The sequence below is a fragment of the Drosophila kikkawai genome, chromosome 3L (assembly GCF_030179895.1).
Source record: "Drosophila kikkawai strain 14028-0561.14 chromosome 3L, DkikHiC1v2, whole genome shotgun sequence".
NCBI classification, from domain to species: Eukaryota; Metazoa; Arthropoda; class Insecta; order Diptera; family Drosophilidae; genus Drosophila; species Drosophila kikkawai.
In genome coordinates, this window is record NC_091730.1 from 23231581 (window position 1) to 23253998 (window position 22418).

The 22418-nt window shown below is 45.1% G+C and overlaps 6 protein-coding genes and 1 long non-coding RNA gene across 8 annotated transcripts; 3 read left to right on the forward strand and 4 right to left on the reverse strand.

The window, feature by feature from the left end:
- The first annotated feature begins 90 nt into the window (after positions 1-90).
- LOC108085812 (probable serine hydrolase) lies at positions 91-2279 on the forward strand. 2 transcript variants are annotated; one of them, XM_041775217.2, is made up of 3 exons: positions 91-200; positions 586-695; positions 1199-2279. In XM_041775217.2, exons 2-3 carry the CDS (start codon positions 597-599, stop codon positions 2141-2143), a joined length of 1044 nt encoding a protein of 347 aa, XP_041631151.1. In that variant the 5' UTR covers positions 91-200; positions 586-596; the 3' UTR covers positions 2144-2279. The 2 variants fall into 2 exon arrangements, with proteins under 2 accessions (XP_041631151.1, XP_017038051.1); XM_017182562.3 differs by having other exon boundaries at positions 152-307.
- Positions 2280-3440: 1161 nt separating this feature from the next.
- Cpr78Cc (Cuticular protein 78Cc) lies at positions 3441-4157 on the reverse strand. The gene is made up of 2 exons (XM_017182543.2): positions 4008-4157; positions 3441-3945 (listed from the first exon to the last, which is right to left on the reverse strand). The coding sequence occupies exons 1-2, from the start codon at positions 4092-4094 to the stop codon at positions 3595-3597; spliced, it is 438 nt and encodes a 145-aa protein (XP_017038032.2). The 5' UTR covers positions 4095-4157; the 3' UTR covers positions 3441-3594.
- Positions 4158-6837: 2680 nt separating this feature from the next.
- Edg78E (Ecdysone-dependent gene 78E) lies at positions 6838-7342 on the forward strand. Its single transcript, XM_017182547.3, has 2 exons — positions 6838-6896; positions 6963-7342. Exons 1-2 carry the CDS (start codon positions 6885-6887, stop codon positions 7317-7319), a joined length of 369 nt encoding a protein of 122 aa, XP_017038036.1. The 5' UTR covers positions 6838-6884; the 3' UTR covers positions 7320-7342.
- A 354-nt stretch (positions 7343-7696) lies between these two features.
- On the reverse strand, positions 7697-8890 carry LOC108085796 (uncharacterized). Its single transcript, XR_011444935.1, has 3 exons — positions 8666-8890; positions 7965-8557; positions 7697-7894 (listed from the first exon to the last, which is right to left on the reverse strand). It is a non-coding gene; the product is annotated as an uncharacterized lncRNA (long non-coding RNA).
- Positions 8891-12017: 3127 nt separating this feature from the next.
- On the reverse strand, positions 12018-13379 carry Cpr78Cb (Cuticular protein 78Cb). Its single transcript, XM_017182546.2, has 2 exons — positions 13179-13379; positions 12018-13088 (listed from the first exon to the last, which is right to left on the reverse strand). Exons 1-2 carry the CDS (start codon positions 13188-13190, stop codon positions 12675-12677), a joined length of 426 nt encoding a protein of 141 aa, XP_017038035.1. The 5' UTR covers positions 13191-13379; the 3' UTR covers positions 12018-12674.
- Positions 13380-15870: 2491 nt separating this feature from the next.
- Cpr78Ca (Cuticular protein 78Ca) lies at positions 15871-16575 on the forward strand. The gene is made up of 2 exons (XM_017182550.2): positions 15871-16024; positions 16088-16575. The coding sequence occupies exons 1-2, from the start codon at positions 16007-16009 to the stop codon at positions 16445-16447; spliced, it is 378 nt and encodes a 125-aa protein (XP_017038039.1). The 5' UTR covers positions 15871-16006; the 3' UTR covers positions 16448-16575.
- Positions 16576-18300: 1725 nt separating this feature from the next.
- On the reverse strand, positions 18301-22406 carry pzg (putzig). The gene is made up of 3 exons (XM_017182559.3): positions 21201-22406; positions 18676-21139; positions 18301-18614 (listed from the first exon to the last, which is right to left on the reverse strand). The coding sequence occupies exons 1-2, from the start codon at positions 21817-21819 to the stop codon at positions 18735-18737; spliced, it is 3024 nt and encodes a 1007-aa protein (XP_017038048.1). The 5' UTR covers positions 21820-22406; the 3' UTR covers positions 18301-18614; positions 18676-18734.
- Between the last annotated feature and the right edge of the window lie 12 nt (positions 22407-22418).

Here is a 22418-nt window from a genome sequence, read left to right on the forward strand (position 1 = left end):
TATATTGTTGATTCTTAAATGATTAATTTCTGTATTCCCAAAACTACTTAATACTTAATATATTCTATATTATATTTTAATACGATTACATTGGAGCTTTGCCATAGGCACCCTGTATAAAACGCCCATCCGCAGGTTCCATAAACAGCTGTTGATAAGTGTTTATAATTTTATAGGTGCTCGCTGTTTGTACCTGTCAGGTGAATAATTAAATTAAGCTTTGTGGGGAAATCACAGCAACCTCCCAGTCGGGACACAACCATTTCATCGCCACAGTTGCCGATCGAAACCATGGAGACCAGGAAACGTGAGTTACGATTCGCCATAGCCGCCAAGGAGGCCAGGCCAGGCCACCTTGACCTTTAAACTTTCAATGTGACGCCGGCTTTGGATTCGATTTAGCCGATTTTAAGTTTTTAGCTATTTCTTTTCTTTGTTTACTTTCCGATTTTCTCGCCGTTTGCATTTTGTTAACTAATCGCACGGCTAATCTCGGCGCTCACAGCTCTCAGTGCCACTGATAAGCCCCGAAATGGTGTAAACTTTGGAATGGAAGCTCATTCTGTTTTTGGACATTCATTTCAGCGGGCGGCAGCATGGACTCGGACGACAACTCAAGTGGGAACACTGGCAGCGATCTCGGCCAGCGTTATCGTCATGCGGGCGACTTGTCCGGAGAGCCGCCAACCAGGCCAGTAAGTGAACTTTGAACCGCTTCGTTGCACATTTTTTACCCCTTTGCAGGGGCTAATTCCCTTGTTTCTGAACAAGTTTTCAAAGCACTTACAGGTCAACCTATCCATATGGAACCACTTAAAATCCTAAAACAAAACAAATAGAAAGGAATGCAGATAGTTTCTACTAGAATCGCATAGAATTTCGGAATAGCAATCTGTTTTTAATGTCTAGGCACAACAAAGTATCTGCGAAGCTTCTTGGCAACCTAAAGTCATAAAAGCGCGTTCCGGTTTTCACTTTCAAACAATTTGCTCAAATTCGTTATGCAAAAAATAATAAAATTAAGCCACTTAAATTCACCTTTCGTAAAAGGAGAAGTCGTAAAATTAATCAAATTTACATACGCTTGAGTGAAATATAATATTAGAAACCTCATATTGGTATCTTAGGTTGTCCCGAATTACCCACAGCCCCCCTTAACCGCCAGCTTGACTTACCAGCACTTTTATCTCGACTTCAGTTCGCCGAGATCAGCATCACTGTTCCATGGGGACATATATCGGGCAAATGGTACGGACCACAGAATGTCCAGCCCATTCTGGGCCTGCACGGTTGGCAAGACAACGCCGGCACCTTCGATCGTCTGATGCCGCTGCTCTCGCCGGAGGTGGCCTTCCTATCGATCGATCTACCCGGCCATGGGTTATCCTCTCGTTTGCCCGACGGCTGCTACTATAACTCGGTGGACAATCTGTACGTTATCCGACTCATCATGAAGCAGTACAAGTGGGAGAAGGTGTCCTTGGTGGGCCATTCCATGTCGTCCATCATTTGCTTTGTGTTCGCCGCCGTTTTTCCGGACAAGGTGGACATGATCATTGGGATAGACGCCCTGAAGCCGCATCAGCGCCCATATCCCTCTGTCATACGGACCATGGAGACGCGGTTGGATGAGTTCCTCCGCGAGGACGAGCGGAACCGGAGCAAAAACGAGCCGCCGAGCTACACCTACGATGAGCTGATCGAACGGGTGTACATCGGCACCTTCCACTCAGTGAACAAGGAGCACTGCAAGCATTTGATGGCCCGCAACATCGGCAAGTCGGAGAAGTATCCGGACAAGTACTTCTTCTGCCGCGACCGGCGCCTCAAGTTCTACAACTATGCCATTGGCTCCCAGGAGCTGTGCGTGGAGATGGCCAATCGGATCACATGCCCCTACTTGTTCATCAAGGCCGCCCAGTCCTCGTATTTCGAGGACAAGAAGTACTACGACGAGGTGCTGGACGTGCTGGTGAAGAAGCCCAACTTTGAGTATCTGGAGGTTAATGGCTCGCACCATGTGCACATGAACGACCCGGAGGCCATTATCGGACCGGTCAACAACTTCATTCAGCGCTTCGGGCCGGCAGCAGCGGCTGCCTTACGCCAGAAGGCCAAGGAGGCGAAGGAGAGCAAGCTCTAGAGGCTCCAAAAATACGACCATGCGGGTAAAATGGGGCTTATTTATTATTGCACAGGTTTTTATACTTAATTGTTGATTATGTGATCGTCGCAGAGGACTCGTCTCTGCTATAAATACAAACTGTACATATGCCGAATGGTGGCTCGATTCATGGGGAGGTCTTGAAGGATACGGGGAAACAGGTTATGCGTAAAGAGCTTAACCCTCTCGGTTTCCTGATGTAAAGTTTTGGAAATTGTTTGCACCTTGAAAAATATCAGAATTTAAAAAGAAAGCTGCACTTTGATGCAGGTACACATTTTGCAATGCTTTAATATGGATAGCTCTTCCTTTGAACCTCTAAATATTTGTAAATATAAATGAAACGCAGAATCTATAATATATTTTGCAGCTTACAGTTAATTTTATAAAATTTCAGCACCCAGAGTGCTGATCAGTTGGTAATAAAGTAGCTTACCTTATCACCTATGGACCCCATAAGATGTCTTAAAGTTCAATGGAATTAAGCTCGACTGTAAAAGAGTTGTAAGTTTTCGGCAAAAGTCATTTGTTTTGCAGCCGCCGGCAGAAGCAGTTGACCTACATCTTGGCCAAGTAGAATCCCATGCAGCGAAAGTGTTAATAACCCGCAAACCAGTTTTCCCAAATCCCAGCCGGCGCGGCTGCTGTTGCATCATTTTCTAGACGCTTTCTTGGCAACAGCCGACAAGCCGTGGAGGTCAGCCTCTGTTGTCGGATTTACATGGAAATGGTGCCTTAAACTATATATATTTTTAAAAATAACTGATCTGAGGCAACGTCGAAAGAGAAGCCAAGTAAGTTGATGGCCCTGTGGCCTCTACATTTGTGTGTGCATACATGGTTCGCTTCATCTTCTTCTCTTCTGCCTGATAAACGATCTTGGACAGCCTCTTAATTTGTTTTAAATTGGTTACCGATTTAATATGCGAGAAGTATTGATTTAATTTAGAAAAAACACACCTTTAAATATGTGTTTTTAGTTCCTGAATGAGATATCGTTTTAGTGAATGAACCGAAACTAGAGGCATGTTTTTTGGCACGTCAACCATGGGAAAATTTACCTTTGACTTGGAATCATATTGTTAAAAAACTCTAGTTCACAGCTCGTATGTGGGACACGTTTAAATAAATAATAATATATTAAATTATAACACAATTTATATGCAATTGGGGACTGCAAATTATGAATTCGAATGAGGCGGCTGAGCTTTCAAGTTTTTGGCTTATCTAGTACACCGATTTCCATAATGAAGACAACATTAGCTCGGTTCATATGATCAGCATGGCTGTGGATATATTTGATGGAATTTTTCGAAATATTTTTTGACTTTTTGTAGTGGGTTTATGTACAGACTTGTTAAAACTAGATATAACTCATTTTTAGCCACTAGAGCACTGACTAGGCCTTAAATGGGGTATCCAATCCGGGCTTACTGCTGCTGCTGGGGGTGGGCTGCAATGTACTCCAGGGCGCGGAGGATGGCCTCCGGGATTGGGGGAGGAGTGGGCAGATGATCGCCTTGCGGCTGGAATCCATTCTCGTCGGCGACGTAGGTCAGCGAGATGGGGATGCCTTCGGGAGACACGTAGCTCGAGCTGCCAGTAGCTCCATTCGCATTTCCAGCCTCCTGGGCCTGGATGCCATTGCTCGTTTCAAAGGCGTATTTGTAGTTGCCCTCGGGATCAGCTGGGTCGGAATCCTCGCGGGTGATCACGGCATCTCTGTTGATGTTATCCGCATAGACGGTGGCCAGCATCAAGGCGGCGAGCAGGCAGAGCGACTGAAATGGGCACTCGATCATGACCTGGATCCTTCCGACCACCAAAGGTGCATCATACTCACAAGCTTGAACATCTTGCTGGTTTCTGGGGTTGTATAATCCACACTGGTTGGGTGATCTTCGGAGGCGGTGGCTTTTATAGCCAGCATCCGATCTCCGGCGGCGCTGCCAGCGCCTGCGCCAGCGTTGGCGTTGGCGTCTCCATAGCCACCGCCGCCGCTGACGTCTCTAATCTGGCTCTGAACTCCAAACTAAATATCAAACTTAATATGTTTGTGTGATTTTTATTTATTTTTTTTTCGGCAAGAGCAGCATACCGATCGAATTAAATAAAATTCAGCGCAAATGCAGTAAAAAACAAAGCTAGAAAGGAGGTCTAGATGGAGGGACTGGAACTTGGAAATACCCTTGCTAGATAATAAGCAAAGGTGCAATTTTGGAGCCCGGAACTTGCCAGATGATATTATATGATGATGGATTATAAAGAACAGTACAAATCGAAAGCAAGGTCTAGTTTTGGGGAATTCCCTTGCCAGATAATACATTATAATGATCGAATATATGTGTATACCTATTTAGGACATTTTATTTCATATTTTAAGATATTTTGTTATAAAAAGAAATATCTTATACAGGGTGGAACAGATGTTATTAAGTTTTGAATACTATATTAAAATGGATCATTCTTTTTTAAGATCAACTGGGTTTAAAATTAAAATATCTCAATATAAGTCTTGAAGTTTTTTAAAATGGTGCAATATATATTGGTTATAGAAGAAAACCTTTTAAGAACTTTTCGAAACATTTTAAAATCCATATAATTGTATTTAACATGTAGAGCATTTTGCCAACTCCAAGTAAAAGTTAAAATAACCACATAAAGGGTATAATGGGGCACCTGAACCCATTCCGAGTGGCTGCCGCTGATGGATCCACATCTGCCTCGGTGGCGGTAATCACCGAGCCGACTTTTGCACTTATTGGCTAATAGTTTCGAATAGCTTTTTGGGTGTTTGGGTTTCTCGATGATGGTAATGGCACATGTGACATTCAAGGGGTTACTTCGGAGACGGGCCTGGATTTGGAAGGGGCCAGCCACTCGTGCCGAATAAATTTAAATCAGTCCAATTTATCATCCGTTTTCAATTTCGATTTCATTTGGTCGTTTGCTGGGGATGAACGCGCAGGCGGAGAACCTGTTTGCGCATCAAGGAATTCTTGATTCCCTCTCAAAGATCTCAGCAAGCTCACCACATTAGCATACAAATTTGTTGGCCAATGGCCAGTAATAAATTACAGGTCGCTGGGCCTAAACGCACTTAGCACTCCGGCTAATAAAATGCCCATTAATCGCCGCCCCACCTGATCTGGCAAACTAGTTCAGCCCGCCAAGAGCCTATCTCTGTCTCCGGCATCCGATCCCTAACCATATTCTGTGACGTCTCCGACAGATGGCAGCAACATTCACAAAAAAATTTGAATTGTTAAATTAGCAAAACACAAAAAACAGAGTCGAACTTCACAGATAATTTCGGCGGCGTCTGCTTATGATTATAGTAGGTAGATGCATTCCCGAAATATAACGTCCAATTATTCAGACATTCTATAACGGTGTGCGAACCACTTTTTAATTAATATTTGCATATGGTTTTATTTCTTTTTAAAACTGCAAATACCCGTTGAAATCAGCTACAACGTGTTTCCATTTACGGCTGCAGCTCGGCCTGCATGGACAGTAGACTCAACTTAAGTTGGACTCAAGGTTTCCGGATAGAAATCCAATCGAAAGATGACCCGTATACCATTGCCATTGTCCAGGATGATGACAAAGTATAAGGGCTCGGGCTGTGCTTCGTTCGCTTGAAAATCCTGATTAGCAGAACACGCGAGGCTCTACAGAATGGGAGACAAAGAGGCATCCTAGAAGGAAAAACCAGGGAAGAAAAACCATCCTACCTTCCTCGGCATTCTGACATACGATTCCTAGAAATAATTTCTGTTTAACAGCCAAAGAACTGTAACATAAATAATGCCTACTGGCCAAGGTGTGAACCACATTTAATTGCTAGCCGGGGCAAGTCAGGCTTTTGGGGCTAAACAAACACTTCCTTGTTGACCAAAATGATTCTCGGCTATTAACACCGATTTCGGAAGATGTTTGCTACGCTAATTTCGCAACAAAATAGCTAAATAAATAAATTTGTTCAATCTTATCGCTTGGTCCGTGGCAATTAATCAATTCGCCGGACTTCAAAGTAAACAATTAATTAAAGTCATAAATGTAGGGTATCAGAAGATCACACATTGCACTGGTTTCTCGGACGATCTTCGGCGGCGCTCCGGGTGACATGCTGCCAGGTGAATTGACCTTGCGATATGATTTCAACAACCTTCCAGGGGCAATGTGCACCTGCCAGCTCCACTCCACACTCAACACTCCATGGAAGCCCAGGGCGCATCTCCAATTGAAAGTTGTAACAAGAAATCTCACGGGGGAATTTCCAGCGGTTTGTGAATGAGCCGAAGCCAAAGGCGAGAAGGCATTAAAGACCAATTTTTATTTGTACGCAATTTAGCATTTACTTTTAGTGGAATCCAAAATCGAAACCGAAACTGAAACCGAATTAAAGCATACAATATAAATTGTTGGCAAATGACTCATGTCTTTTGGCTATAGTTCGGCTAAGCATTGTTGTTATTGTTCCCATTATTGGCGGTATGATAATACAAGTTTTTGGCAATTATTGCCGCCCGAAGTGCGGGGTCCTCGGTTCCGAAAACCCGTTCGAGTGCCGCCTGTAACTGAAGACACAAGGGTCTCTCTCGGTCTCATCCATATAAAAGACGCACTTGAGCTGATCGAATTAAACAGTTGCACTGCAAGCAGCGCCATCACAGCACCATCTTCTCAATCAAAACTCTCCAACCCAACTGCCGAGATGTACAAATATGTGAGTATTGCAGCCGAGATGGCCCCGGATATCCTCTGACCACGGTCTCCCTATCGAATATTAAAGCTGTTCTGCCTGGCTCTGATCGGATGCGCCTGCGCCGACAATATCAACAAGGACGCCCAGATCCGAAGCTTCCAGAACGAGGCCAGCGACGCGGAGGGCAATTACCAGTTCGCCTATGAGACCAGCAATGGCATCCAATACCAGGAGGCAGGCAATCCCAATGGTGCGCGCGGTGCCCTTGCCTATGTGTCGCCCGAGGGCGAGCACATCTCGCTGAGCTACACCGCCGACGAGGAGGGCTTCCACCCGGTGGGTGATCACCTTCCCACACCGCCTCCAGTGCCAGCCTACATCCTGCGCGCCCTGGAGTACATTCGCACCCATCCTCCATCGCCCGCACAAAAGGATCAGCAGTAAGCGGGAGTAGCAGCAGCAGCACCACCACCACCACAAGTCCCTAACCAGTCATTGTTATTTAGAGATCTACATCGCAGGTCGCACTAGGAGTTTATCGTTAATAAAGAGCAAGATAAAGGTAGAGAAGTTTACCAGGGTATATAATCTTCGGCTTCTTATCTGAGGTATCTATGGGCTGGCGAAGACGGGGGAGAAGGGCGATGAAGCGGTTCCAGGAATCAGCGAAACTCTAGTGTCATAGAAATTCAGTCTTATCTTGAATAAATCAAACTCTCTTTTAATGGAACTCTCGTATTTTATTGATTTAAGCTTGGATGGATGTCCAACTAAGGCTGCGTTTTCTTAAAATTTAAAGGTTTGTATTTTCGCAACTGGCAGTGCAGAAATTGTTCCCGAAGAAAATTGTGGTTATGAGTAGTTATAATTGTGTTGTTAGTATTTAATTACTCCATGCCGAAAACTGCCTTGAGCTCCGACATTTTAACTGAACCCGCTTGCTTGAATTTCCACAATTTTGCGCAAGCAAACACCAAGGGTCCGAAATTTTTTAATAACGGAATAAATTTAGTCATGACCTGGAAAATATAAGTATGAACATTATAAGGAAAAGGAATATTTACGAATATCAAAGCTACCATATCTCACCTCGAGCAAGATCTCTTCTAATTTGTCTTCTTGTAATTTCAATATCACGTGTCCTACTATGCAATGCATGTCATCGACTGTTAAGGATGAATCCAAATCGAGTTGTAGCAACAATACATTAATCTTGTTTACCATTTCTGAAATTTTCGTTGGCAATTCTATAATAATCGATTTTTCAGTTTGTTGAAAGTGATCATGGAAGAAAAGGTAAGAAGGAGATTCCTGCGAGAAAGTGAAACTTATTGAAAAATTATACAATATTGAGGGCGCTTGCTGCTCTTCATATTCCTTGATAACTATTTGAAAACGATCAGGCTCGATGAACTCTGTGTGTAGGGAGTTGTACGTCCTGCCACTTTTGCAATTGATCTTGCCCAGTTTTTGGATGGCTTGGCTTATATCCCAGTAAAACAGTTTGGTTAGCTTGAGGAAATTGACATATCCGTTCTCGACTACTGGATGGTAAGCAGACGTCTTGAGCCTATAGACTCTTAATGGATGGCCCCCAACTAAGCGAGGCTCTATCTTGAATGGCATGTTGATGCAAATATGAGGTATCCATATTTTGTAAATATCCTTTAGAAGATAGGTGCCTGTAAAATATATTATAACATGTAAAATTTGTTATGTTATTTAGAATTTTATAAGCGATAAAATTTTTGGTTTTAAATATCTGCTGATTTCAAAGAATTGCGACTTACATGTGTCTAACCAGCCACTCACTGTTCCCTTGAAAATGGAATTCATATTAATTAGTTCCTGATTTATCTTCACGGATATTTCGATTGCATCTTGAGTGTATAGTTTACTCTCAGGATTCGAGGGTTTAGGTAGACCTTCTAAGAGAATTTTCAGTGCTTCGTTAAATTTAAGCGACATATTTTCTTCTGATTTTTTTTCGGAAATTCCCAGGAATCGATTCCCAGGATCGTCTAATCCTTCGAGATGGACTTTTGTTTGACTATCAAAGTAAAGTTATCGATATTAAGACTTGTAATTTGTGGAAATGTAACCAAAATATGCTGTTTACACTTCTCCATGCGATTCAATTTCTAATAAAATCAAGTAAATTCCTGAATTTAATGTATATAGTAATATACTTAGCCGTTTAAGAAAATACCCAAAATAGCAAAAAAAAAAAAAACTGGCTGTTTAGCTGTTTTTACCAACTGTTTTTTTTTTTTTTGTGGAAATTAAATTGTTGTAACTGTATGTAGCAGGCAAATTGATTCCCGGCCCAAAAATAGTATATTCTCTGTAAAAATATATTCTTAAATAATAGTTTTATATCGATTGGGTAACGATAGTAGCTAGGTACTAAAAATGCTATTTCGAGGAAAGGCTTTAAAACGGCTTTCTCCATGTGGATGCAAATGTTCCCCAAGGATGGCAGGGTCTAATTCCATGTTTACATTACTATTTTTTCGTTATTGAACTTTAAGTTTTATATCATTAAACATTTTAAATATGGTTCTACAATTATACTTTTCCTTCAGTTTCCCCTCCATCTTTTGGGTGTATGAATAAATCCAATGAATTCTTTATACAGCACGATATCAGCTGTTTAGTCTCTTGATCTGGCAACGCCATTTAATTTTCGCAGGTATCATTTTCGTTGTCAGAGTACAGTACACCGTTTTTTTTTATATGGAGTTTGGCCGCTGTAACACGTGTTATTTAGAAATCTGCATCGCAGGTCGCACTAGGAGTTATCGTTAATAAAGAGCAAGATAAAGGAAGATAAGTTTACAAGGGTATATAGTCTTCGGCATCTTATCTGAAGAATCTATGGGCTGGCGAAGACCGTGGAGAAGGGCGATGAAGCGGGCCCAGGAATCAGCGAAACTCTAGAAGCGTGCCATAGAAATTCAGTCTTATCTTAAATAAATCAAACTCTCTCTAAATGGAACTCGTATTTTATTTAGGATGAGAAGTCTATTCTATATCTAGTCAAGCCTTGATTTAAGCTTGGATGGGGTTAGTTGCCCTTCAATTCTGTCCAGTTTAGGCTGCGTTTCCTTACATATAATTTACAGGTTCGTATTTTCGCAACTGGCAGTGCAGAAATTGTCCGGAGTCCCGAAGAAAATTGTAATTCAGAGTAGTTATAATTGTGTTGTTAGTATTTAATTACTCCATGCCGAAAACTGCCTTGAGCTCCGACATTTTAACTGAATCCGCTTGCTTAAATTGCCACAATTTTCCGCAAGCACACTTCAAGGGCCCGGAATTTTTTAAGAACGGAATAAATTTAGTCATGGCCTGGAAAATATAAGTATGGACATTATTAAGAAAAGGAATATTTACGAATATCAAAGCTATCTCACCTCGAGCAAGATCTCTTCAAATTTTCCTTCTGGTGATTGGGAGATCGCGTATGTTACTATGTTATGCATTTTTTCGACTGTTAAGGATGAATCCAAATGGAGCTGTAGCAACAATACATTAATCTTGTTTACCATTTCCGAAACATTTGTTGACATTGACTTAAAAAGCGATTTTTGAGTTTGGTGAAAGAAATCATGATGGAAATGGTAAGCAGGAGATTCCTTCGAGAAAGTAAAACTTAATGTGAATTGATACAATATTGAGGGCGCTTCCTGCTCTTCATATTCCTTGATAACAATATCAAAATATTGACTTCCGTCACGCTCGAACAATTCTGTGTGTAGGGAGTTGTATGTCCTGCCACTTTTACAATTGATCTTGCCCATTCTTAGGATAGTTTGGCTTATATCCCAGTAAAACAGTTTGGTTAGCTTGAGGCCATTGACATATCCATTCTCGACTGCTGGATGGTATGCAGACGTCATGAGCCTATAGACTCTGAATGGGTGGCCCCCAACTAAGCGAGGCTTTATCTTGAATGGCATGTTGATGCAAAGAAGGGGTATCCATATTTTGTAAATATCCTTTTGAAGGTAGGTGCCTGTAAAATATGTATATTTGAGTATGTAAATGTTTTGTTACAAATAGGTTGTTTAGGGGCAAGTCACTTTTAAAGAATTTGATAGGCGATGAAAATTTTTGGTTTAAAATAACCAACCACATTTAACCAGCCACTCACTGTTCCCTTGAAAATGGAATTCATATTAATTAGTTCCTGATTTATCTTCACGGATATTTCGACTGCATCTTGAGTGTATAGTTTATTCTCAGGCTTCGAGGGTTTAGGTAGACCTTCTGAAAGAATTTTCAGTGCTTCGTTAAATTTAAGCGACATATTTTCTTCTGATTTTTTATTCGGAAATCCCCAGAAATAAACTTTCGGTCGTAAAATCCTTCGAGATGGACTTTTGTTTGACTATCGAAGTGACATTATCGATAATAAGCTTTGTAATTTATTGAAATGTAACCAAAATATGTTTTTTTCACTTCTCCCTGCGATTTTCTTATAAAAACAATTTAATTCCAGAATATAATATATATATAGTTATATACTTTGCCGTATAAGGAAATGTATGTATTTAGCTGGCAAGAGGAGAAATGCCCGACCCCAAGAAGAATATTCTCTGTAAATATAAATTCTTAGGTAATAGTTTTATCATTGGGTAACGAACCTAAGGGTGTAGGCAGGCAGGCAAATGTTCTTCAAGGAACGAAGGGTCTAAATCCAAGTTTTTTTTTACTTTAAGTTTGGTTTAATTAAAGCATTTTAAATATAATTTCAAGCCGAAAATTACTTTCCCAATTAAAATGTACTTCTAAAATTCAAAATAATATAAATCTCTTGTCTGTTTTAAATCCATAGTTCAGTAAACTCAAGTTTCTATCACCTATTCACATTTAAATTAGACCATTAAGGAAGAAAAAGAAAACAATCCGAATACCGGTCATTTATTAGTCGGGAATTCGTGTCTATTTTCAGCCAAGTTGTTAGCGACTAAACCGGCATCCTCCGACTAACAGTGAGTCTCAATCGATTAATACGTTAATTAATGAAGTGGGTCACTTTGGGTTTTGTTAGCTTGCTGAAAAAAATAAACACATGTTTAACAAACTATGTATACTTTTAGGCTACCGGAGAAGTAAAACACACCTCGGTTGAACAAATGTTTTCGCAAATTTGCATGGTTTAATTGGTGGTTCGCTTAAAAAATATGTGTGAGTCGCATTTAAAGTCGAGCCAGCCGAACTTTTTTTTTCGAAACTTTGCAAATGCTCCCCGGCGCTCTTGTTTTGGAGATAGAAATTTCCGTATTTATTATTAAGTCATCGAATCGCGGATCATTTCCATCCAGTTTTCAATCGTTTTCAAATTTCCATATCTGAGAATAGACGTAAATATTAATCAGACGACAGGCAGAGACGCAGACAAATAAAGCTGTTTGCAGTTAATGGGATAACAAGCTAGAATTCGTTGGGGTCAATCGCGCGGAGTCTGTGTTTGGGCGTGCCTTTGTTTGCTCTCTATGGTCGCAGATACCATAAATTCACGCCGCGGAAGAATCGACGGATGGGTTGATTTATGGCCCAGGCAGAACCGCCCCAAGGTCCCGAGCGCTCCAAGAACAATGGGGGAAAACATTTGCGCAGTTTTGGATCTTACAACAACTAGCAACGATCTTGGCTTAGCTTAGATTGGGGGTAATGTCTTAGTTAGTTGGCGATTAGTACGTGCTATGGGTATGGTCAGCCTTCTTCTTGGACACTTGCATCCAATTCGATGAGGATATGCGGATTGAAGTTGCTCTCGCGCCGCCAGGAACTTCAGAACACGTGCGGCTTCAGCTTGCCGTCCTCCGTGTGGGTGCGAATGTACTCCAAGGATCGCAGGATGTAGTCCGGCGTGGGCGGGGGCTGCGGCAGATGGCGGCCTACCACATGGAAGCCCAGCTCGTCGGCTATGTAGCGCGTCTCGATGGGTACGCCCTCGGGCGAGGTGTAGCTGTAGATGCCAATTGTCTCCAGGGCATTTCCCGCCGCCTGGACATCGATGCCGTTGCTTGTCTTGAAAGCGTACTTAAACACACCCTCGTCGTCCTGTGGCGACACCCGGAAGTCCGTGATCTGGGCATCTCGCTCGTCCCCGCCCACCAGTCTCCGGATGCGGCGTATCCTCACCAGGCGGGCGTCCAACTCCACCACCATGATCAGGGCCAAGACCACCAGCCATCCCACGAGCTGAAACCCAAAGAGAGGTCTTATCAGCCACCGAGATCACAGAGATATCAGATCGGGAACACAGATGGGCTCATGGCCACAAATGCTTACAAAATATCGCATATTTCTCTCGGATTTGAATTTCCTCGTTTATAATTTCGCACACACAAAGATGACACCACACACTCTCGGCGGAGGGCGTTGGGAAACGAATTTGATTTACGATTATCTACGAATATATTCCTTGATTCGATTCCGATAACGAATTGTAAAAGGGTCGATCCGCTGCGGAGCGACGTCTGCGAGGTTCAAAGTTAGCCACCGGACTGCCAATCCGGCCAGCTGCTGTTTTCAGATTTATACGAGGAAAACATCGCGGGGCAAAAAGCGTAAGCGTCGAAAATCTAATAAGCATAACCAAATGCCAATATCGCGCTGGCTTCATCTTTTGTATTTAGCCACCGAAATGGGCTCTGCTCTGCGGCGATGCTATGTATATGCCATAGCTATATAGCCACCATATCTATCTAGCAGACCCTGCCCAGTGGATTCTAGATATCGACGGCAGGTCACGTCGGTTAAGAGATTCATTTCCGTTTATCCGGCGCCCCCTGTTTGCCTATTCATATTTTTTATGACACCATACGTCAGAAGCTAATGAAAAAGAGACCATAAAGTGCTAAGTAGCTCGAGTTCTTCAAGATCCGCTGCTAATTTCGTTTTGAATTTATGATGGCAGGAGGTTCCGATCTGTGCAGCGGAAGGCAATAAACTCGGATAGATTGGATGGAATTAAAAATACAAGTTTTTGTCGCCGTTGCTTATTGCATTTCTTCCAGTTTGTTGTTTATTTAGTCACAAATTAATCACAGAACTTGTTTAGCTCATTGAAATGGAAATAGATTAATGTTTAGTGTGTAGCCGCTAAGTAAAAGTGTGTAAATACACTTTTTTACACAAAAGCAGCGATGATAGAACGTACAATGTACCACCTGGGGTCCCAACACGGAAGCATTCGTCTCCCGCCCAGCGTGTTCTGAGAGGCAGCAACATAAAAAATTATTAATATAACTTTTTAAAGCCTTTTCATGTTGTGAAGCGAATGCAAATTATGGCTATTAAAATCACAGTGAATGCGATAAAATCACAGAAAATAGGCCATCAAAAATATAAGAAGCTGGCTAGCTGGCTCTCTGGCTAGGAATTTGGATTAACAGAAGTATATTTAACGATCTTTGATTTGTTAATCAGGCTGAACGGAAACAGTTCCGTGTGTCGCTGTTCTACAGCTTTACAGGTTCCAAGACAGACTGATTCTGACTCTCGGTCGCATCGAGTTCGTTGCCTCAGTCTTTTGTTTCTGCTCCACTTGAGTGGGGGCTGCAAAGGCATACATTATGTTTATGGTAATGCCGTAGGAACATTCAGCATAAGCAGCAGTTGTTTATGCCCAAATAACCATATGCCTTAATTAATGTTCTCAACAGCAAAGTGTCAGAAGCGCCCCAGGGGGAGCCGAGGAGGATGACTCTTCGGCCAGCAGCAGCAACTATCTCTAATAGTTCACACACGCATCTCGGACGGAGAAGATGGCAGAAGGAGAACTGGATAAGGCAGTTGTTGGCTTTCAGTTTGGTCTCCGGTTTTCTAGTTTTTCGTGTTTGCGTGTTTCGCAAGCGATTCTAAGGCTAAACTATTTGGCGTCGATTTGTGTTACTTAATTAATGTTGTCCGCGAAAAGGTCTCGTCGTTGACTCGTTTGACTTGAAGATTTATGTCTGAAAATTAGCCGAAGATTATTTTCGCCTCATGCTTTCATCTCCGGCGAGTGCCCCCTTTGCTATGTAAATCTCCGGCAACACAGAGGCGTTGTTTCTTAATTAACAAATAGTTAGAGAGGCAAACAAACACAAAGCAAGTGTCATTAGGCAGCAGGCGGCTATCATGGATTCTGATTGATGGACTGATTGATTCTGCAGATCGGCACCTTGACGTGCCGGCGGCGACTTGTAAAGCCCCGGGGCTATGCAAATCAACTCGTGCAAGGTCTAGGTCTGCATAGCTCCATATTCCGCACACTGGTGCAAAGAGGTCTTAAAAATGGAAGACCCTTTCCCCATGGGAAGAACAGAAGTTTTTTGTCTCAGTTCAAAACCCAAATCATTGAACATTTCGCATTTCCAGTGGGATAATCAAAATTGACTTATTATATGCATATTTAGCACGCCTCATTAAATCAAATTAATATATTTGGTATTGGCTTTTTAGTTAAGGCTCGAGTTCAACCGTGACCTTTTACAGCAGCCGAAAATAGAATTTGATTATAATAAATTAATGGCTAAATGCAACGATTTGTCAGTCGCCGCGGAATCTCCGAAAGCTGGTCGCCTGTGATTCATGAACGCGAACCACTGTGCATAGCTTTCGATTTCATTTGGGCCTGCTATGCAGGCACACCTACAAATGGACCCCGAAAAATCCAAAATCCGATTCCAAAACAACTTCATTGTCAGGCGATAATGGCCTGCATTAGCACAAAATCAATATAAATCAATTCCCGGGCTCTTCAAACTTGTCTTTTTGAAGCTGGGCGATGGTGATATGTAGATGCTGCGGCTGCAGTGATCCCGGCAGCTATGCTGTGGAGCAGCTTCGCTTCCTCGTCTGGCATTCCGAGAATTGTTCCCAGAGAGCTCGGCATTCGGCACGAGCTTCCCCTCTTCAAATCAAAAGCTTCCTCCTTTTGGACCAACCCAAATGTTTTTTTGGCCAGTTTCAAATGAACTTTCAAGCGCAGCAGATCGCGTCGCAGTTGCTGCTGATTATAACGGACTCAGCTCGGATACGGATTTCGATTCAGGTTCGCTTTCGGTTTCAGGTTCAAGATTCTCCGACGGACCGTAAAAACAAACAGTTGGAATAATTTTAATTAGGAGAAGATGATGTCGTTCGGCAAGGTTTGTGCGATGTCTTGTTGTGTGAGTTGCCTCCATTAATCCATCCCCGAACCGCCCGAGCAGCTTGTTGTGTTCCTGGCCCTTTCCCACCTGCATTACTGCCTGGCCGGCACCGCCACAACCACGGCCAGAACCATCTACTACCGCAATAACCCGCCCAGTCTGGCCGGTCACTACAGCTTCGAGTTTCAAACCACGAATGGGATTACCACGAAGGGGGCTGGCAACGAGAATGGAGCCGTGGGTGTGGTTCAGTACGTGTCCCTCGAGGGCATTCCGGTGACCTTCTCGTACGTGGCCGATGCCAATGGCTACCAGCCCACCGGAGACCATATCCCGGCCATTCCGCTGCATGTTATCCGCCAGTTGGAGTACATCGCCACGCATCCGCCGGTGGACGAGCGCAAGTCGCGACGCTGGTAGGAGAAGGAATCGTGCATGAGCGCAACAATTATACTTCGAAGCGTAAAAAGCCGTCGATTACAGTTGGGGTATATTTAAATTTCGTATTTATGTTTATCGTTTCCCCATGCAAATGGAACCAGCGAAACAACAGCAACAAAATCATGCCAAAATATATAGCAAGCCAATAAATATTCTAGAAATATAAATAAAGTACTAGGTTTAATTGAGCAGCGTTCTGGACGTCCGGAATGTTTATCTATAGGAAGGAAGTTCAAATAATAAATAACAATTAAAAGTCGTACAAAAATATACGGAACCTGGTGAAGCAACACGCTGGAAGTCTTTAGTAAATGTTTTTAAGGTAAAATTAAACTCAGAAGATAGCCCAGAGATAGGTGAATGCTCTAAAAGAAGGTTTTGAGAACTCAAGGACTGTAAGTAATGCAAAATTTATATATTTTTTTAAATTTCGAAATGCTTTTAATATTATAGAGAATCTTCTATTCTGGCACTATAAACCACTACAAATTCTTTAGTGCTTTTTCCACAGTGTAGAAACCGAGAACGTTGCTTAAAAAATATTTTAAAAATTCCCTGCAAAATAATCTAAGATTTATGCACTGCATAAGTAGTCGAAACCATGTTTTCTATGCTAATGATCCGCCAAATGTCACCTTTCATCAGCAGTTCACTTTTGGCCTGGCTTCTTTTTGTTTAAGAAAATGTCATGCTATTCCAAAGCAATCTCCGCCTCAGATCGACGCGACCTTGTCTTTAAGAACGGCTTTCGCTTTTCGAGCAATAATCCCAGAGAAGATTGCCGCCTGTCGCCGTTTCATTTGCATGTGGTCGCCTAATTAAGGCCGTTGCATAATATTGACCGCGTCGGAGTCTCCGCCAAGAGCGACTTTATGTAACCAGACTAATAAACCAAATTGAGTTGACACCGTTTAATGTCACCGAAACAAGTTGCTGATTGATGCGCGCCTCAAATTAATCCCCCAATTTGGTTCCGGCCTTGGGAAGCCTATGCATATATCACCAAGAGATTAGTTCGAGTTCACACCGTGTAAACGAACTGCTACCGCTGCATGTGATCCGCCAGTAGGTTGCCAGAATATCCCCCATTCCCGCATGCTTAGCATAAATATGAATTATTCACATCGGGGTTCGACTATCTGATCTGGCGCTCTCAACAGCGCCATTAAGCATGCTCTCGAGCGTTTGATGAATGGGCAACAACAGGCAGGCGAAGACTGGCAATTTGTCTCCGTATCCGTGCGAGATTCCCAGATCCCCGAAACTATCAAAGAAACATTAGTGGTGCGTTCTATCTGATAATTATGTGGAATCTCATCCACGTGCCAAGCCGGTTCAGGTTGCAGTGAGCCTCGGTCTCGAAATATCAACGGTGTCGCTGATTTATGGATCGGAACGAGCATTCATAAGGCTTTAACGACAGGCTAAACTGCTTTAATGCCACCGCTGGGAGTTTAGCTTCTAAGAAAGTATTAAATCTTATTAATCAACTACCTACTGAATTAAAATGCACATCAATAGTCGGCCAACAGGTGTCGGGTAATTAAGAACGAGTCGAAAGTTTGACTATAATGAAAAATATGCATTTTTAGAAACCCTCTCGGACTGGACAACTCACTAATCTACTTTTAGAGGTCGATGCCCCCACGCTAGAGGCGGCAAACAAACGAATGATCGAATTGATGGTGACATTATGTAAACTCTGGGGTTACTGTCTGACTTATGAGCCATCTATATTCACCGTCGCCGTGTTTAGTTATCTTATCTGAATTGATTTACATGCATGCCGAATTCCAAAGATCACAACACACAAAGTAAACAGAGACATGAAATTGATGTTAGCTCGGTTTCGCATTTGCTTATTTTTACAATCATATATTTCAAGTTGCTCGACGTATTTATATATCTAGTTATATATTTCTGGGTGTGTGTGCTGTGTACTGTCTGGGGGTTACGAGAGGCCTTCACCTAACACGACAAGATCAGGGGTTCACAAGAGGCATTATTGTTTTTCAATCGATTTTATTAGGTGTAATTGTGTATTTGTGTATTGTGGTGTTTGTATTTTTAAACATCTTCATCATCGTATTCCAAGTATCTCACATAAAACTATGTTGCCTTCATCTCTGCAGCCCACATCTAAAACCTGCAACAAATTACACCGATTACACAAATTTCTTTAAGGGGATGATTCAGCGCACACTCACCAGTCCTCATCGCTTGCCAGGATGGTATAATGGTCACGGCCCCTCTCCTAGGGCCAGTCCTAGTCTGCCTTCGCCTCCGCAAACTCCTCCAGAGCGAAATAGGTGCCCCCGGAGGCTGCGCCACTGCTACTAGCTGTGCTGGTGGCAACTACGGTGGTTGATGCCGTGGCGCTGGATGCCTCCGATACCTGGACTTCTTCGCCGGCCGTTGCGGATGCCGAGTCCTTTTCGTCGGCGCTGCCGGATCCGCTGGCTGCCGCTGCCGCCGCCTGTTGCGCCGCCTCCAGGACTTGCTGCTGGACCTGAACGATGGGTTGGCCATCTTCCGTGTATGACACGGACACCGGTATGCGGGTGCCATCCTCGCTGATAACATGGGCGCCCTCCTCGCCATCCTGGCCCTGCTGAATGATCAGCTGCCCCTCGGAGTTGAGCAGCGAGGCATCGATTAGCTGCTGCTCGTTGTTGTCGCCATGCACGAGCACCATCTGGCCACTGCCGTCGGTCATCATCTGTAGGGTTTCGCCTTCTAGTCCCTCACCGGACTGCAGGACTCCCACGCTCTGCAGCAGCTGCTGGATCTGCTCGGGATCCTGCACAATGATCTGGTTGCCCTCAGCGTCGGTCAGGATGTGATTGTCCAGCTGGAGCAAATGACCGTTCTCATTGACAATGAACTTGATCTGTCCGCCATCTACTTGTGCCTGCATGGCCTCATCCAGCTCCATTGCCACTTGCTGCTCGCCACCGGCAGCTTCGCCAGCTTCTCCCTCGCCACCGTTGCCGGCAGTCACCTCGCCCTCGACGGATTCAGCACCTTCCGTGGTCGCGGCAGCGGCCTCCGACTCGGTTGTGGGCGTATCCGTAGCTTCACGTTTTGATTCGGCTTCCACGCCAGCTGGCTCCGATTCTTCGGCAGCAGCGGCGGCGGTGGCGGCCTCCTTCTCCTTGCCCGATTTCTCTTCAGGCTTGGCCTTGGACTTCTCCTGACCGGCCTTACCGGCCGGCTTGGTTTCCTCTGTGGCCTCAGCTTCGGCAGCGGCCGCCTCGTTGTCATCGTCGAGACTGGGCATGGAAACGGGAGCTGCATTGGACTTGCTGTCGGCGGAGGCGTTGTCTTCGCTCTCGCCGCGTTTGACATCGGTGCTGCCCTGCGATTGGGACTCGTCTTCGGCTTGATCCAGATTCGGCATGTCAATGCTAACCGAGACTGGAGCTGTGGCACTGGGTGAATCCTTCTGCGACTGGTCGCCGTCCGGTTGCGGTATGGTTATGTTGAAGGTAATGCCACCGCTGCCCTCTTGCGAGGTAATGACCATTTCGCCGCCCTTGCTACCCGCTTTGCTCGCCTCGCCGCTCTCATTCTTGTCCGAATGCAGTTTCTCGAACAGGCTCTCAATGTCTGCCTCGGCGCTCTGCTCGCCGCCCTCCTCGGCGGCCTTGCCGGTTGCCTCGCCGGGTTCGTCACTCAGTAGAGCCGCGGCAGCCGAATTCAAACCTCCAGATCCTCCTGCCGAAGCACCCTTCTTGTCACGCCTATGGGTCTCCATATGATGGTTGTAGTATGTCTCCTGGATGAAGGTCAGCGAACAGATGCTGCACGAGAAGAACCGGATGTTGTTCTCCGCCTCGCCGGCAGCCACAACAGCGCCTCCGGCTGCGGAAGCCGGCACGGTATCGCTCAGTGCCTCGTCAATGGTCTCCTGGAGCAGCTTCTGGGTGTTCAAGTTCTGGCTAACAGCCGGCTTGGGAGAGACCGCCGCCCCGGACGGATTCTGATGGACCTCGAAGTGCTTGACGAGCAGCTCACGCTTGGGGAAGGTCATCGAGCAAGTTCCGCACTTGAAAAAGTTTGTCTGATGCTGCTTGGCGTGCACAGTGGCTGCCTCGCGCGTCTCGAATCGCTGCGAGCACAGACGGCACTTGAATGGCTTTGGCTTGCCGGCGACATGCTTGCGCATATGCTCGTCCAGAACGCCCTTGTCCGTAGACTTGAACTGGCAATGGTTGCACGAATACAGCGAGGCGGCAGACACGTTCAGGTTCTCTGAAGCAGCGGCAGCAGCTGCAGCTGCTGCGGCAGCCACCGGAGCAGCGGCCGCCGGTATGGTGGTGGTGCTGGTCACCAGAACATTGGTGGCATGGTTGGTCTCCATGTGTTTTCGCAAGCTGGCCTCGTTCACGAAGTTGATGTGGCACATGGCGCATGTGTTGTCCATGGCGGTGTTGTGATCGCGCACCATGTGCTGCTTCATGGCCCCAAAGTGCGGGAAGATCTTGCGGCAGGTCTTGCACTGGAACGTCTGCTGTTTGCAGGTCTCGTAATGCGTGTTGAACAACCGCATGTCCGAGGTTTTGTAGTCGCACGATGTGCACTTGTAAATTTTGGTGGCCTTCCTCTGCACTGTCTGTGTGCCCTGTGCGCTGCTCTGGGGCGTTCCGGGAGCGATCTTGGCTGCGCCCACTGCGAAACAATGAGAATTAGCTTGGAATAACATTGGTAACGGCCTAAGGCGTGCACTTACCTGGAGTGCCAGGCACGACCTTGCGTGTCCGTAATGCATCCGGGCTCTCTTCAAGCGACCGATTGGCGGCGCCCGTGGCCATCTTCTGCATTTTCAGCGGCGGACTTGCCTCTAGGCCGCCCACATCTTCGTTAATGGCATACTTCTTGTTCAGCAGACTGATCAGGTTCGTCTTTACGCGCTCCACGTCATTCTCCAGGCGGTCATAGTAGTTGACCAGGTTGGTGCAGCGCGAGCACACGTAATCCTCGCCGCAGACAATCACGAAGAAGCCCTCGCCCACTAGCTGGGCCAGTTTGTTGGGGAACTTGGTGGCGGTGTGGGTGGTGGTCATCTCGGTAAGCGACGTCTGCGGCTCGCAGCGCTCGTCGCATATGTAGCATCGCGTGACCAGGCCGCCGACGCCTATGCCCGCGTCCGCATCACTGCCCGCTTGCTGCTGCTGGGCCAGGGATCCGCCGGCGGAGGCACTGGCGACGCCGCCTCCGCCCCCGCCGGGCACTACGAGACGCGTCGTCTTGAGGATGCGCGGCTGACTGGGACCGGTAACGGTGACTGCTCCGCTATTGAGCAGATTGTTGAACTTGCGGTAGGTGGCCGGGGTCAATTGGTTGTTCATTGTGCGGGGAGCACGCCGTGGCCGTGGTGGGGCTGCCGGAGTCTTCGCTGTTGTCTGCGGAAGGGAATCTTTTGGGCGCAACACGCGCAACTGCAAGCCGCTCTTTTCTGTTTTTCGGTGATTACGACGAACGACGCTTTTGCGGGGCACTGGGCTGGGCTCCTTCGATGGCGTTACTCGCGCTGGCTATTTTTTCGGACAGCCACACAACTATTGTGCACCAGAAACAACAATCTCTATCGGTTTTCAATTCTCTTCTCGCTTCGTTCTGGGTTGTCGCGGCGTCACTTTGACTGTACTAAAGTCTCGGTGCTGTATTTTTTAGGGTTAAAAATGCGTATGTTTTGCTGCCGTGCTCGGCGTCAGCAGCTAGTCGTCTCGCTCGCTAGCACGCTCGCTGCCCTGGCATCGCGGCGATGCGCCAGCTAGTCGTCTCGCTCGCACGCTACGGAAATGGCGGCTACTCAGGCGGCCAGCCACGTTCAGACGGAGAAAAAGTATGACAGCATTGCAGTTTTGCTTGATGGTACAGAAGGTGTATAAAATTAAAGGGAAACGTGTAATTAAGCAACCCTGTTTTAACGAATAGATTTTATTGT